General features: G+C 57.9%; 2 protein-coding genes across 5 annotated transcripts; one reads left to right on the forward strand and one right to left on the reverse strand.

The window, feature by feature from the left end:
- The first annotated feature begins 281 nt into the window (after nt 1-281).
- Nucleotides 282-8,219, forward strand: HOMER3 (homer scaffold protein 3). Of its 4 annotated transcripts, none has more exons than XM_019736871.2 (10): nt 282-402; nt 2,724-2,805; nt 2,885-3,041; nt 3,286-3,417; nt 4,500-4,607; nt 5,474-5,595; nt 6,127-6,283; nt 6,597-6,707; nt 6,823-6,909; nt 7,773-8,098. In XM_019736871.2, the coding sequence occupies exons 2-10, from the start codon at nt 2,792-2,794 to the stop codon at nt 7,962-7,964; spliced, it is 1,080 nt and encodes a 359-aa protein (XP_019592430.1). In that variant the 5' UTR covers nt 282-402; nt 2,724-2,791; the 3' UTR covers nt 7,965-8,098. The 4 variants fall into 4 exon arrangements, with proteins under 4 accessions (XP_019592430.1, XP_019592429.1, XP_019592431.1 ...); XM_019736870.2 differs by lacking the exon at nt 282-402 and adding an exon at nt 863-1,070 and having other exon boundaries at nt 7,773-8,219; XM_019736872.2 differs by lacking the exon at nt 282-402 and adding an exon at nt 1,612-1,727.
- Nucleotides 8,220-8,820: 601 nt separating this feature from the next.
- DDX49 (DEAD-box helicase 49) lies at nt 8,821-16,029 on the reverse strand. Its single transcript, XM_019736869.2, has 13 exons — nt 15,873-16,029; nt 14,898-15,021; nt 13,851-13,936; nt 13,642-13,763; nt 13,152-13,339; nt 12,862-13,002; nt 12,078-12,153; nt 11,726-11,802; nt 11,454-11,551; nt 10,422-10,496; nt 9,610-9,698; nt 9,447-9,518; nt 8,821-9,353 (listed from the first exon to the last, which is right to left on the reverse strand). The coding sequence occupies exons 1-13, from the start codon at nt 15,985-15,987 to the stop codon at nt 9,168-9,170; spliced, it is 1,449 nt and encodes a 482-aa protein (XP_019592428.2). The 5' UTR covers nt 15,988-16,029; the 3' UTR covers nt 8,821-9,167.
- Nucleotides 16,030-16,268: the final 239 nt, after the last annotated feature.

Consider the following 16,268-nt stretch of genomic DNA (forward strand, 5'->3'; position numbering starts at 1 on the left):
GAGATCGCTTCCAAGCCCAGGATGGTCAGAGAAGCTTCCAGGAGGAGAGGGGCGGGGAGCTGAGCCTTGAAGGACCAGGCAGAATATATGCCTGCCAGAGGGCACTCCAGGTAGAGGAAACAGCTTGGGCAAAGGCCTGGAGGGAGGAAACTCAGATTTTGGCCTGGGAATAAGTCTCTAGAATTCATCTAAACGTAATTTGAAAGTAGCTACGCATTTAGATGCGTGATTCTTGTCAGGCAAACAGAAATAAAAGAAGAGGGAAAGGAGATGTGACAGAGGAGACCAAAAGCAAAACTTCTCAGGTTGTCAGAGAGCTCAGAGCTTCAGGAAACTGTGAGCCTCGGTCGGGCAAAGCCTCCTTGCCTCTGCCCACCGCCAACAGCACTGTGTAGCTTGGAGGTAAGCTCAGGCCTGGGGAGGTGATCGCAGCTCAGCCCCATGAGGACCTGCTTCTGGCAAGTGTATGAAGGGCGGGCTCCCTCTGACCAGAAGTGGCAATCCAGGCCTGCGGACCTCCACCAGACTCACCATTCGGTGGGAACTGGACACCGACAATCCCTAAGCCCTAGATTCAGGGATTCTATAACATACCAATGATCACCATCCCCTACGGTTGTTGGCAATGCCACAGTTGTCTTGTTACACTGTTGTAGTTCTCCGTCTGTCTGTCTCCTGTGTCTCTGCCTCCCCCCCCATCCTCCGTCTCGGTTTCTGGGTCCCCCACACCAGTCCCCTTCCCCGCCCTTACCCCCAGTCCCACCCCTCTCCCCATTCCTATGGGCTCCCCCACCCCCATCACCGTGGAGGGCCGGTAGAGGGCGCTGCGGGAGGCCTCGGGGCCCGGGGAGGCGGGGCGGGCGGCGGCCGCGTCGGGACCGACCGCGATGGGACCGGAGGCGGCGCGGGCGGCGGCGGCGGCGCAGACAAAGGCGCGGGCGGCACGGAGGGCGGCGCGGAGGGCGCGAGCCCCGGAGCCATCGAGAGAGCCGGGCGCCCGGTGCGGGGAGTTAGCACCGCTGGCCGCACCCGACTCCGCCCGGACGCTCACGGGGCGCCCAGCAGGCAGGGTGAGCCCGGCCGGCCGAGCTTGCGTCGGGGCGCGCGGGCCCCGAAATTCCAGGGCCGGGGAAGGGCGCCAGTGTCTCCGAAGTCCCAGACACGAGGATGGGGGCGGCCGGAGGAGCCCCGAAGTTCCAGGTCTTGCGGGGGCTCAGGGGCCCCTAAGTTCCGGAGCTCGGGTCGGGGAGGGGACAGTGCGAAGGATTCCCAAAGTTCCGCGCTCGGCGTCTCAGGAATGTGTCTCCGAAGTTCCAGACCTGGGGCAGGGGTCGGCGCGAGGGTACCCTGAATTCTAGACCTGGAGATAGAAGTGTGGCAGGGGGTCCCCAAAGTTCAGGAATTGGGGGCGGCGCGGACGATCCCCGAAGTTCTGGACCTTGGGGTGGAGGAGGCAGATAATGAGTCCCCGAAGTTCTGGACCTGGAGTCGGGGGCGTCGCAGGGATCTCGGAAGTTCCAGGGTCGGAGGCCTCACTAACCGAAGTACGGGCGCCCTGCTCCTGACGCGGGTGGGGATTCAATCCTTACTGAGTATCAGGCCCCCGACTGGGACGCGTGGGGTGGGGCTTCGCTCCCACCGGCAATTGGGGATTCCGGGCACCCGGCGGGGTTGGGCCCCCTCCGGGAGCCCCTCCGCCGGCGGCGTCCGAGGCGCATGACTAGTTGGTGAGTAACTTTCCCCAAATGCGCAAGTCTCTGCAGGAGAGTCCTGGCCATAAGGGCGTGAGTTCTGGGACCCCTACGCCGCGGAGCCCCTGCCAGACCCAGGACCGCCCCCAACCCGGCCAGAGTTGCCGCCCCTCCCCCACCAGGGGCTCCGGTTTCAGACCCTGTGACCAGGACAGCAGCTGCCCAGGAAGGGGGGGGACGTCCCCCTCTGACCACGGAGGCCACTTGGCCGTGCATCCCTTCCTCCAATTTGTCCCCCCTTCTCCTAGGTCCCTCCTGGATCCCCTGCAGATACCCTGGATGCAAGTTTGTGGGCGCAGCCGGAGGGTCAGGAAGTCACCCTGGGCAGCTGTTCCCGGTTTTGGTGGGGGTGGGGTGGCTAGAGGAACCAGCAGAGACTAGGTAGACCATCTCCCAATCCTGGGTCCTGCCCAACCCCCATGGTATTGGGAGTGAGTGCTGATGGGTGATCTGGCAGTGGGCACCTGGGTGGTCCTGTTTGGCTACATCTTGTCTTTTTAACTAGGATGGGGTTCCCTGAAGATTTGGACTTCGACTCTAAGTCTGTGCCTGGGGCCTAGAGTGGAAATGGAGGGGTCCCTCTGTGGGGCTTGTGGGAACTGGTTTCCCAGTAGGCACTTGGTGATGCCTCACTTTTTGCTGGAGGCCCTGGTTTGGGAAGTGATGGGTGAATGTGTGGGGAAGTACTGAGCGGGTGCTGGCCTTGGCCTTCAGGACAATGAGAGATGGATGCTGAGATGTCAGGGGCCACCTGGCTCCTCTCAGAGACCCATCTCCTGCCCAGAGTGTGGTGCGGGCTTCTCTGGGTGGAGAAAGTCAAGGTCTTCTTGCTCTGAGTGACCTACTGATTCCCTCACCTTTTTGATTGAAGTTCTGGGAACGGTGCACCCCGTGTTGGGTCCTGAGGTTGGACCTGCTTGGCCTCACTCAGCCTGACTTGGGGGGACACTGACAAACCCCTTCTCCTCCCAGAGACCGAACCAGCAGCTCCTGCCACCCCTCTGGCTGCCCCTTGGAGCTCACCCAGCCCAGCTTGACCAATGTCCACAGCCAGGTGAGCCCCTGTCTCTACCGGCTTGGCCCTGAGCTCCTGGTGGTGCCCAGCACCCACTGAGAGCCCTCTCCCCACGCAGGGAGCAGCCCATCTTCAGCACACGGGCACATGTGTTCCAGATTGACCCAGCCACCAAGCGGAACTGGATCCCCGCTGGCAAGCACGCGCTCACTGTCTCCTACTTCTACGATGCCACCCGCAATGTCTACCGAATCATCAGCATCGGGGGTGCCAAGGTCCTGGCGGGGCCTGGGTGGGGCAGCAGGTGACAGGGGTCCCAGCAATAGGCCTGGGTCTGCTTGTTGCTGTGTGCCTACGGGCAGAGGGAGTAGGGAGCCCTGACCCTTTCTGAGCCTCAGTCTCCCTCCTGAAACGGCTCAGACCAGAACCTCCGAGGCACTAATACAAAGTGGTATTCCAAGGTCTCACGTTCATTATTTGCAGTCCCATTAACCTTGAACTTTGCTCCCCTCTCCCCAGGCCATTATCAACAGCACTGTCACTCCCAACATGACCTTTACCAAAACCTCCCAGAAGTTCGGGCAGTGGGCAGACAGTCGCGCCAACACTGTCTATGGCCTTGGCTTTGCTTCTGAGCAGCATCTGACCCAGGTGGGTCTCGGGGGTATGGGGTAGGAGGGACAGGGCTGGGTGTGGGTCTTCTGGATGCACTGGGGCCCCTGGGCAGGTGCTGGCATTCCACCTTCCCAGCTGCAGAATTAGATAAGCCAGAAGCCCCGTCCTGGTTCCCTGGTTTACATCCCAGCTCTGCAGGCCACCTGCAACCAATTTCAGGCACACCCTGCCCCTCTCTGGGTCCCTGGGCTGGGTACTTCCCCACACACCCTGGCAGTACATTATCATTTCCTTCCACTCTGCTGTCTCTAAACTTCAGTATTGTTTTATCCATTGTTTTTCTGGATAGTTAGTGCCCTTGAGTCCTGCCGAAGGCATGACAATTTTCTTTTCTTCTAGAAGCTTTTGTTTTCCTTTCACATTTAGGTTGTGAATTTATTTCTGTGGGTGGTGTAAGGTAGGAGTATTTTTTCCCACATGAATATGCGTTGCTCTTGGGCCATTTTTGAAAAGACCATTTGCCCAGTGAATTGCACTGCCCCTTTGCACAAATCAAGTGGCTGTATGTCTGTAAATATTTTCTTTAAAACATTATTTTCAAACTAAGGAAATTTATTTTAAAATGAAAAAACAAAACAAAAAAACGTATCCTACCCTAACTGGAAAGCTGGTATGGGCAGCAAATGTAAACATTAATACAACAAAAATGAGAACAGGGCAATCACTTTCTCACTGGCTAGAGCTCTGAGCACAAAACCTGTTTTCTGTTTGTCATACAAAGATATTTCCACGTGTCCCAGGCATTAAAGACAGACTAGCACCCATCTGAGGCTCAGCTTGCTGAAATAAGCCTCAGTGAGAGGAAAATGGGGATCCCTTTTTGAGAGGGCTCCCTCTTCCATGAACATCCCATTTTTACCCTCAAACTGACTCTGCTCATTGGGGCATCATTTTCCAGGCCTTCTTCCCACTTGCAGTTCCTGAGACGAGGGGATGCACACAGTTCCTAAAGTCCCTTCCTAAGTGACAGGGCTGGCACTGGGTGGGGGTGACAAGGTGGGGCCTTGGGGGAGGGGCCAGGGGTTTGTTGACTATCTGTTCCTGCCCCCTCACCCTAGTTTGCTGAGAAGTTCCAGGAAGTGAAGGAAGCAGCAAGACTGGCAAGGGAGAAATCTCAGGATGGAGGGGAGCTCACCAGTCCAGCCCTGGGGCTCACTGCCCACCAGGTCAGCCCTCCCTGTCCCATGCCTGTCCGGCACTCAACCGATATTGGGGGGTCCATGTGCTGTGCTGGTGTTCAAGACCAAATGCTCACAGATCCATGGCCAGGACCATGGAGGAGGGGTGTAGGTGCCATGGCAAGCACGCGCGCCTGTGTGTGTGTGTGTGTGCGTGCGTGCATGTGTGTGTGTGTGTGTGTGTGAGTCTGGCTTAGTTTTGGGTCAGGGAAAGCCAGAAAGCCAGGTCAGATGGCAGAGTCAAAACCTGAAGTTGGGATGGCTAAGTACAGGAGCAGTAAAGAACTGTTCCTGGGTCATTCCCCCATTAATTTATTCAGCATAATTTGTTGACCACCCGCTGTGTGCCAGGCCCAGGGCTGGACCAAGGTTACAGAGATGAAAAAGCAGGCTGGCCCCCCGTGGTCCAGGCAGCAAGGTGGATTCATAAGGAATTCAGCCTGGTGCCGCGGACTTCCGGTCAGAATCTGAAATGGATGTTGAAATTAGGCTCCAGGGAGGGGCTTTATTCCTAGGGAATAGCACAGAGGTTTCAGACTGCTTCCCCCTGGGCAGATTTCAAGTATTTCAGTGGGTTTAGACGGGCCTGCATCAGGTTTGCTCCTGGGGGGTTGGTGAGAGCTCAGGCAAGCAAGGTGTGGGGCCAGGGCCTGGAATTACCTCAAAGGGGCCATGGGGAGCCATGGAGTTTGGCTGAGGAGGAAAGGGGCACACTCGCATCCCGGTGCTGGGAGGACGCTTTTCCTGTCACAACGCCAGTCGTAACATGAGCCCTGACCCCAACCATGACATTGTAACCGGTCCTTGACTGAAGCCATCCCCTCATGTGACCCCGCTTCTGCCCACGCCCTTAGGTGCCCCCGAGCCCCCTCGTCAGCACCAACGGCCCCGGCGACGAGAAACTGTTCCGCAGTCAGAGCGCCGACGCCCCTGGTCCCACAGAACGCGAGCGGCTCAAGAAGATGCTGTCAGAGGGGTGAGGGGGGTAGGGCGGGGCACAGGAGCGGAGCAGGACGAAGGGAGGGGAGAGGAGCTTCTTAGAATCTGCTGGGGCGCGACCGGCGGCGGATCTGACTGTGTTCCCAAAGCCTGGGAACGAGGAGGCTGAACCCCAATCTTGCCTCTTCCGGAGCCTACCGTGCTCCTCGAATGCGCTCCTGCTTTGACCTCGCCTTCCCGGGGCTGGCCCAGTCCCCGCCCCCTCCACCTCCTCTGGATAGTTCTAAACCTACCGGAACCTCCCAGTCCCACTCTGTCTGGCCACGTCCCCATAGGCTGACCCCTTGCGGTATTCCCACTGTCTCACTTAGCTGACACCACACGCCTGCTCTGACCCCGCCCCGGACAAGGATCCACCTCCCCCGACGTCCCCACACTGGCCCCGCCCCTAGCGCCGCCCAGCCAAGACCCCACCCACGGCGAGACCCGCCTCCCTAAAACTGCCCCGCCCCCGGCCAACTGCGACCCCTAGACCAGCGCCTGCCCTGACCCTGCCTTGTTCCCGCAGCTCCGTGGGTGAGGTGCAGTGGGAGGCCGAATTCTTTGCGCTGCAGGACAGCAACAACAAGTTGGCGAACGCCTTACGAGAGGCCAACGCCGCCGCCGCCCAATGGAGGCAGCAGCTGGAGGGCCAGCGCGCAGAGGCTGAGCGGCTGAGGCAGCGGGTACGGGGACCTCTCCCTCCCAGAGACCCCAAGTGGCCTGGCAGCTGTGGAGCCTGTTCCTCCACACGTCACGTCTGTCCTGGGTTCACGCACTGGCTGTGTGATCTCTGCAGGTCGCTTTCCTGAGCCTCAGTTTTGTGCTCTATAAAATGGGTCTGAAATAGAGCCCCCCACAGAGGGGTGTCAGAACTCAAAATCCTCCCTGCCAAGGGTGGGTGGTAGCTCCAATCAGAGAGGGTGAATGCCTAGTCATGAGCTGGACTGAGCAGGAGGCAGATTCCCCAGGTAGTGGCTGACCTTCCTGTCCATGCAGGTGGCTGAGCTGGAGGCCCAGGCAGTCTTGGAGCCCCCCCCAGTCAGCGAGAAGGAGGGGCCTGGCCAGACATTGGAGCAGCTGGAGGCCCTAGTGCAAACCAAGGACCAGGTGAGTACCGAGCGTGTGTCTGTGTGTGTGCATCCCCAGGCCTCACCTTCCCTGACCTCCCATGAGGGAGCAGGACCCCCACCCAGCACAGGCCCTAGAAACTCTTCTCCACTAGGAGATCCAGACGCTGAAGAGCCAGGCTGGTGGGCCCCGCGAGGCCCCTGACGCAGTGGAGCGCGAGGAGACGCAGCAGAAGGTGCAGGTGTGTGTGGTTGCCAGGGTGTGTGTGGGGTATCCATATTTACGGGCAGCCACCCTCTGGTGTGGGGCACGCCTGTGATCTTCCCTTCCTGGTGGGTCCCCCTGAGCCTGTTTCTCCACCTGTAAATGAGGTCAGGAAGACATCCACCTAAGGTTATAAGTAGGATGAGGAAAACCAGATGCATGGAAGGTCCGAAGTGGTTTGTAAGTGGTTGTTATGGGTACGATGTTTTATGTTCATCCATTCACTCAATTCTTGAGTCCCTGCTGAGTTCCCGTGTTTGACACCATGGAGCCCTCACACATCCCCGGCCTAAGGTCAGAAGCCTGTATTTGAACCTAGGTCTGGCTGGCTTGGCTTCGCTAAAGACTTCATCCAAGAAATGTTCATGGGCACATCCTGTGAGTCTGCAGGTGGAGATGTTAAAGTATCTGGTGCCTCCAAAAGTGTCCCAGGGAGAGGGAGGCTGGGGACATGCTCCCTAATTGTCTCCTGGGCAAAGTGCACAGCATGTGCAAAAGCCAAGGTGGGGAGGAAATCATCATGTTCAAGGACGCACAAGGAGGCCAGCAAAGCTGAGTTGGAGTGAGCAAGAAGTGGGAGGGGTATGGATTTAGTCCCCAGCCTGATGGGCCACAGGAGGGTTTTCAGAAGAGGGACGTGATCAGTTCTGTGGTTTCCAAATTGATGGGGGACCACGGAGACCTGGGCAGAGGTGGCAGGGAGGAGGCCACCGAGACAGAGGGGGTTTGGCCCAGAGTGGGGTCTGGGGGTATGGCACTCAGGTACTGGATGCCCCAGGCAGGGCTGATGACCCTGGACATTTGTGGGGGCCACCAAACCTGTCTGCTGTCTTTCTGCAGGACCTGGAGACCCGCAACACGGAGCTGGAGCACCAGCTGCGGGCAACGGAGCGCAGCCTGGAGGAGGCACGGGCTGAGCGGGAACGGGCACGGGCCGAGGTGGGCCGGGCTGCACAGCTGTTGGACGTCAGGCTGTTTGAGCTGAGCGAGCTTCGCGAGGGCCTGGCCCGCCTGGCTGAGGGAACCCCCTGAGCCTTGAGCCCTGCCACTGGTCCACATGGGAGCTGGGGCCTATGGGAGGGGGTTTTACATGAATGCTTTCCGCCTGGAGCATGGGCCGGCCGCAGGCGGCACAGCAGGCCCTTCGCCCTGGCAGGGACGGGGCCAACTCAGCCCAGGTAGGGCCTGGCCACTCACAGCTCAGGGGCTGTTTGGGGCTTTTCGTTGTGTAGGATTTCTAGACTTCCCGGGGCGCGTGCTGATGCCCAGATTACATTTCTAAGCGTGGCTGTGTGTGTGTGGTATGTGGGCACCCGGGCACCTCACTGCTGTCACTGGACCTTTTCCTGCCTTCTCAGGTGCACCATAGTTGCCCTCCATCCATGTAGGTCTGGGAAGCCACCTGCAGGTGAGCAGGGTAAGGCTCAAGAGCCTGAGAGGCATGCCCAGGCCACACAGCTCTGCTTGGTCCTGCTGCCCCCATCCCCTGGGGCTCAGCCTATTGTCTGGACCAGTTTGGACTTAGGTGGCCCCTGGTTAAGCCCCCTTACCTTCTCGCTACAAACGCCAAACTTGACAAGGTGGACAGGCAGGGAAGCTCCTAGACCACAGCCCTGTTCACCAGGCAAGGGAATGATCTCACCAATCTCAGGGCCACATTTGGACAGGTGTAGTTGCTATGCCCATTTTCTAGATGAGGAAACCGAGGCCAAGGGGCTTCACCAAGGTCACCCAGTAGGAACAACCAGCATTGCAGTTCAAAGCTTTGGGCCTTGCCCAAAGGGAATGGAGAATGGGGGTGGGGTGGAGTGACATGAACTTCTGGGGGACTTGAGAGGCACAGGTGGCCATACTTTCCTCCCCTGCCCCTGCTCCCCGAGAGTCAGACTGGAAGTCAAAAGACCTATTTATTGAATGCCTCCTTCAAGTGACACATCTTCACTCTGGGGCCCCACAGTACCCGCTGCAGTGACCCTGGAACAGCGGGGAGTGTGTCACTGTGTGGAGCTGGGCCCAACCACGTGGCCAGTATTCTTTCCTCCTCTGTAGTCTGACTCTTGGCCAAGGTGCTGAGAAGGGGCCACAGGATGGACAATCCATGTACTGTGGGTGTCCATGGGCTCCGTTGAGGGGGGCTGGGCAGGTTAGAAGGGGAGACTATCCCCAGGGGAGTACCTTCCAACCCTCGGCTCGATGAAGGAGTCCCAGGCTGGGCAGGTGGGGGCTGTGTGGGACTCAGGCCGGGCCCTGGGTGGGCACTGAGGCTGAACGGGCCTCAGGCCGGGCCCTGGCTGGATGCCTCCTCCGGCCAGCTCTGCTCGCCTGCTGCTGCAGCGTGTGTTCCACCTGCTCCTTGAAGCGCCGGTTCTTCTGCTTGATCCTGGCCAGCTCAGCCTTGCGCTTGGCCTCCAGGTCAGGGTCCTGGCTCGGGGAGGAAGGGCAGGTGGCTGAGCTGGTCATCCCCCACCCCTTGGGAACCTTGCCCCCTGACCCACCTGTCAACCTAGCCCTCACCTTTCCCTCCAGGATCAGCTGCTTCCGCTTGTTGATTTCCTTCTTTTCATCAAAGTTGGTTGCTTCCAGTTTCTGGGGTTGGGAAGGAGGGAGAGGCCATCATGGGGGTTCCCATCTTGAAAGGAGCACCCTGGGCCCCAAGGACCTGCTCCCTGATACTCACAATCTCGCATTCCCTCCGCACCATGTTGACCTGTGTGAGAATCTGCAGCACCTGGGCCTCCTCCACTGAGAACTCCTCCAGCTTCTTCTCTGTGGGAACAGTGGGGGCCCAGGATGGGGGCAGGGCACGGCTGACACGATAGGGAAAGGAATTCCAGCTACATAGTGAGTTTCCGATGCGGTGGGTCATATCAGATAAAGGTCAGGTGGGCAAGATCTGGGATCTTTTTTTTTTAATTTATTGGGGTGACAATTGTTAGTAAAATTACATAGATTTCAGGTGTACAATTCTGTATTACATCATCTATAAATCCCGTTGTGTGTTGACCACCCAGAGTCAATTCTCCTTCATCACCAAGATCTGGGATTTCTGACCTAAGGAAGGTAGAGACTGCTCTTTTTTTGTGGTTACCGGCAGTATGAGTTGAACTGGGAGTTTTTGGGGTTTTTTTGGATACAGTGTCCTTTCAAGTCAAGGTGTTTCTGAATTTCAGGACAGTCAGTATGGTGACTGGAGATACCCAGTGGTTCTTGGTCTTGGCGACACATTAAACCACCTAAGGGGGGTTTTAAACAGGCCCAGGCCTTGTACTTGGGGCTTCTGACCCATCCGCAGGGACTATCCACACAGCTTGGTCTCAGAAACTAAAGTCCCTGCCCACCGGCTGTGGCTTTTGGCTGCTGATGGCCATTCCGGGGAGCTTCAAGTTTAATCACTTCTTTGGAGGTTGCATAAGAAGGAAGGTGCAGTTTAAGTCTGCTCACGTGAGAAAGCGGGCCGGTGTCCCACCCTTGCCCCACCCCCTCACTCACTGATCTGCTCCTCAATGGCGTGTACCAGGTGGATGTCATACTGTGTCACCAGGGTGATGGCCTGTCCCTGCCGCCCTGTGAGGATGCACCACAGTTACCTTGAGTGCCGGGGATCAGGATAGGGGATCAACACAGGCAGATCAGGGCTCCTCTCAACTGAGGGGAGCAGAACTTGGTGGGTAGGTGGGCACAGGTAATGGAGGCCCAGGGTCTCAGGGCGGTATAATGGGTGGGCCTGTCTCAGGGGAGCTGTAGGACGCCAGGGAGAGGAGGCCCTCCAGGGAACTTGGTCAATTTCCCTTTTTGGCTGGCTGCCAAGGAGCCCAGGCTGAGATATGTCAGCAATAAGCCCTGCCAGGCCTCAGCCCCAATCTCTGCATCCTAGTTTCTCTGTTCCCCATTTCTGTGACCGTGACTAGTGCTGGACCAGCACAGACAGCTGATGAGGCATGTGAGGCTCAGAGCAGCCCCACACAGGCATCACGTTCTCATTACCCATCCTTTGACAAAGCAGTGAGGCCCAGAGAGCTTGTGTGACCTGCCTGAGGCCACAGGACAGGAGAGAAGGCCCAGGCCCCCAGGCGCCAGAAATCACGTCTCTCCACTCTAGGCATGAGAAGAATCTCACAAATGCTGTGCCCCTCCCTGGGAGGGCTTGGGAGCAGAGAGATGGATGCCTCCTTGGCCCCTGGCTGGGGTCCCAATGAGGTGCTGAACCTGGACACCAAACCCCCAGGGCAACATCACATCCACCAGGGCTCATGCACTGGGGTGAGGCAACAGGGAGTTGTGGGGACTGGGGCAGTGTGTGCCGTGTCCCTAGGAGACAGCATGTAGTCAGAGAAGCCAAAGTACTCCGACCTTTGCTTTTGAAAGGACAATTCCCCAAGTTGCAAACGCCGCCTCTAACACCTCTCACCTGTGCAGTACTGCCCCTCGCCCACGTCCTACCAGCTCATGACTTTCGCTCCTGCTAGTACGGATAGGCTGGAGGGATGGGTCCCCAAAGGCCACCCCGCCGTGTCTGCTCACCTGCTCGGGCTGTCCGGCCGACTCGGTGGATGTAAATCTTTGGGAGCCCGGGGGTGTTATGGTTGATGACCACCTGCACAGAAGGAATGTCCAAGCCCCTGGAGGCAGAGGCTGGTCAGAAGCACTGTCCACATGGGCAAACCAAGGCTGAAACTCATTCAAGGTCACTTAGCAGTGAAGCTGGGGCTTGCCCAAGGCCAGCCTCCCCCTCTGGCCCCTCTGTGGGGCGTCACTGAGCCAGCATATGGGAGGGAGCACCCTGGGCTGCTCACCTGGAAGCTACATCTGTTGCAATCAGGATCCGGTAGATGCTAGACTTGAACTTGGCCAGGGCAGCAAACCGTTCTTTCTATGCCAAGTTGGGGAGAGAATTGGGGGGTTGAAGGTCAGGTAGCATCTTGGCAAATGTTTTGAGCACTTACTGTATGAGACCTGGGCACAAGGCGGAGGCCAGGATGGTCCTGCCCTCACAGGGCTCCCACAGTCCAGGAAGGGAGAGGAGTGAGAAAGGCAGCCCAGGACAGAGAGGGGCGGCAGGAAGAGTGCTCCAGAGAGGGAGGAGCCTGGGCAAACGCCCTGAGGCTGGGAGGAGCCTCGGCACCTCTGGCAGGCAAGTCTCCTCACCTGTTTCATCATGGAATGCAGAGCCACCGTGGGGAAGTTGAACTTCCGCAGCATCATGCACAGGATCTGGCAGGTCCTGGCAGGAAGGACACACTGTCAGTCCCTCCAGCACCAGGCTCCTGGAAAAGCATTCCTGCCCCCGGCCCTGCTCGGGACCCCATGCAGGTGGCCCTGCACAGCTGGGAAAGAACAAGCAGAGGTGCAGGGTGTCCTGTCCACTGCCATCCTCTCTCTGACTCCTCCCCTGGCCTAAGCAAACAAGAGTCAGCCCTACATCCAGGGCCCATCCGTATTGGTAGCCAATACATTCTTGGGGGGCAGTGCCCATCTACATTCTTGGTGTGGCATCCCTATCTACTGGTTCATGCTAGAACAGTCTACAGCTTCTTGAAATCTTCTATGCTTCAGAGGACTCTCAAGTCACCTAGGACCACGGGGAGGACGACCCCAGGTGGGGGTGCCACTGTGACAACCCTAGACAACAGTGGATAGGCTGTTCCAAGGGTAGTGACAGCTCAAGGCCACAGGCCCTTCGGGTTAAGGGCGGGTCTGAGGAACCCGAAATCCTGGTGCCACCTTTAGGAGGGGTAACCTTGGTGAGCCGCTTGACCTCTCTGAGCATTCCTGAGCGAATCCTCCAAATCCTGGGGTCTGAGCACAGGCCCTGGAGTGCTGCATGCCTCCCACCCATGACCTCAGGCCACATCTTAGGCTTCCGTGAAGGGTTACGGGGGAGCCCACCCTCGCTCGGGAGGCAAATGGGGGGGGGCGCACCCTCACTCACTTGCATGTGTTAGTGAAGATGATGATGGACCAGTCCTCATGCTCATCTTGGAAGTTCTGGATCAGGTGGACCAGGTAGGCGTCCTTGACCTTCTCAGGTACCAGCAAGTAGCGCTGGTCCAGCTGTTCTACCGTGCGTACTCTGGGGACGGGCAGGCCTGTTTCCCCTTCTGATGAATTTGGCTAATACCCTGCCCCACCCATGGGCAATAACTTCCACTGGGTGTGACCCCCCCGTCCCCCCGCACCTGCTGCCTGCCTCCCCCCACCCAAAGGTGGCTGTAGACTCACGGGGCCTGAGCCTCCCAGAAGAAGGGCTGGTTGGTGGCCAGGCCCTGCAGCTCCTTGAGCGTGTCGGTAAGAGTGGCGCTGAAGAGCAGTGTCTGCCTGTGGGCAGGCACGGCTGCCAGGATGGCCTCCAGGTCCACTGTAAAGTCGGTGCAGCCCTGCTCCAACAGGCGGTCAGCCTCATCCATCACCTGCAGAGGGATGCGGAGGAGGGCGCTGTCCGAGGCTGGCCTGCTTCCCCGTGGGCCTCCTTCCCAGCCTTGGCTGTGGGCCTGGGAGCACTCTCCCTCAGTGTTTCAGAGGCCCTGCTCCCTCACCTGTCTCAGCTCCAATGCCACCTCCTCAGAGACACCCTGCTCCCAACCACTCTCGCTACTACAGGTCACCTCTTATGGGTCTCTGACCTGTCCCTGTTATGTTCCTAACATGCTACTAGATGGCCTGTGGGACATATATTCCCCAAATGGATGAATCAGTGGCCAGGCCAATTTACCAGGAAGCGGATCTTCTTGATACTGAAGGTGTTAGAGCTGCGGAGGTGGTCAGCCAGGCGCCCCGGCGTGGCGATGACCACGTGTGGTTTCCGGGAGAGCTCCAGGGCCTGGGCCACCATGTCTGCAGGGAGAGGGCAAGAGGTGGGCTGGACGGGTGGTGCGAGGCTGCGGGGACCCAACACTCAGAGCCTCCTAGGGGCCCGCGTACCCATGCCGCCAACGATGATGCAGTCCTTCAGGCCCAGCGGCTTCCCCAGGACCCGGAACTGCTCTGCGATCTGGTAGGCCAGCTCCCTGGGGGTGTGAAGGAGCCAGGCTGGGTCAGACGGGTTCTGTGTCTGCCTCACATTTCCACCTCCACCCCCGCGGCCTCCTGACTCGCTGGCTCCTGTTCACACACCCTCCACAGCTCCCAGTACCCTTTAGACAAAAGCTCTGACACTGAGCATTGGGGGGCTGTGTGGGCTCTGCTCCCTCGCCAGACTGGGTCCCAGAACAGCCCATGGCCCCACCCCCACCAGTCCCACCCAAACTGGCTTCTCCTCCTCCCATGTCCTCAGCAATGGCCTTGACACCAGTTACCAAAGTCTGAAACCCGAGCATTAGTGCCCCCTTCCCTGGGGCCAGTCAGTGTCAGTGTCCAAGTCCCCTCCTTGACCCATGTCCCCATGTCCCCACTTCCCAGCCTCCTCCCGTCTTACCCTCTCCTGCTCACACTCCCTCAGAATCAATTCTAACCTGGCATTCAAGGCCCTTCTCAAGCTGGCTCTAACATGCCCAGCCCCAGTACCCTTTCTGTTCTCTGCCACTCACACCACTGCATGAATGCACCAGCAGCCCTCTGCCTAGATTACCTTTCCCCAAACTTGTCCCTTTGCGAGACGCTTCTCATCCTTTAAGCACCCATGACTGAAGCGTTCCTTGACTACACCCGTTCCCAGACCAGCCTTATAGCATGCCATTAGAAAGGACTTACGTCAACCACCGAGTCTATCCGCCCAGGATCAGAAGATATGCCTAGTTTTTGAGCTACAAGACTATTGACAGCTCCTGTATGGCCTCTTACCCTGAGTCAAGCCCTGTGCTCAGCATTTTTCACATGCTATCTTGTTTAATTCTGTAGCACACCTAAGAGGAGGCATGATTTCTGTCCCCATTTTGCACACAAGGAAAGTGCAGCTCAGAGAGGTAAAGGCACTTGCCCGAGATAACACAGCTGGTTAACTCACCCAGGAGGCCTGTGGGGGGGGCTCACCTGGTGGGTGTCAGGACGAGGCAGAAGATGCCATAGGGATCCTCAGACAGCTTCTGTAAGATGGGCAGCACAAATGCTGCTGTCTTGCCACTGCCGGTCTTGGCACAACCCAGGCAGTCCCGACCTGGGCAGAGGGCAAGCGACATCAACACAGTTTAGGTGTATACAGACATTCCATTCAGCACAGTTTACAACAGCTAACATTTAATGAGCAGTTAAGTGTGTGCCGGGGACTCCCATTCCGGGCATACTAACAACTTCCCATTGTGGGCAACTGATAAATTCTAGGAGAAAGAAGCCATTATCATTTCCATTTAACAGAAGGTGAAACTGAGACTCAGAGATTTGCCCAGGAACATAGCTGATGAGTAGCAGGCTGCACTAGAACCCACATCCATCTGACCCAAGATGCTACCAACCACCACTTAATTTTGACATCCCCTGCCCCCAGCATGAACTTGGGGGAATCTGGAGTGCCTTCCCCCAATCTGCATCTTATGCTCCCTGTGGACTCTTTCACCTTTGTTTAATCCCTCAACTTGCCACATCCTAGGCTTTATGAGAACATCTCTGCAATAGCAAAACTGGGCTGGGCCAGATGAGTGAGAACAGAAGTCACAGGACCAGAGTCCTGGATCTACCAGTAATCTTGACAACTTCACTTTGCATTTGTAAAATGAAGATAGTAATACAAACTACTCAACTTTACCAGTATTATCGGTTAGTCATTCACCAACCCCCCCCCCCCGCCCCGAACTCTTGAGACTATGAGAGTTCAGAGGCTACATAACTTGGCGGGGATACACAGCGAGTCAGTTGCGCAACCTAAACGCTAAAACCGCCTAGTGGGCCTCAACCCAGGCTCCCCGAAACTCCCGAGGCTGCCCCTCGCCTCGCAGGACTAGTGTGGGTTAAAGGGAAGGGAGGCGACAGGCGCGGGCACGCCTCCCGGGGAAGAGACCGGGCCACACTCACCTTCCAGGATGGCGGGGATGCAGCCGAGTTGCACGGGCGTGGGCTGCTTCAAACCTAGCTGCCGACATTGTTCCACGAGCCACGAAGACAGTCCAAGCTCCGCAAACCCAGCCATCCTCGCCACCGGGCGCAGAACCCATGTGAGCCGCGCTTCCGGCGCGCTCCGATGACGTCACTAAACTCTCCCGTTGATTGGACCCGCCTCCAGCGTGGTCTCACCCTTGTTAGCTCTCTCTTCCATTTCCAGCTTCGATCTTTTTCTTACCGTTTCGGTGAATCCCAGTGGCCCGCAGGATCGAATCAAACTACAATTCCCGAAATGCTCTGCAAGACACACTTGCGTCTCCCGCCCCTTTACTCCCGTTTCGGAGTCTCCCATTAGCTCATCTCCAGGCC

This window comes from Rhinolophus sinicus, linkage group LG07 (assembly GCF_036562045.2).
Source record: "Rhinolophus sinicus isolate RSC01 linkage group LG07, ASM3656204v1, whole genome shotgun sequence".
In the NCBI taxonomy this organism is placed as follows: Eukaryota; Metazoa; Chordata; class Mammalia; order Chiroptera; family Rhinolophidae; genus Rhinolophus; species Rhinolophus sinicus.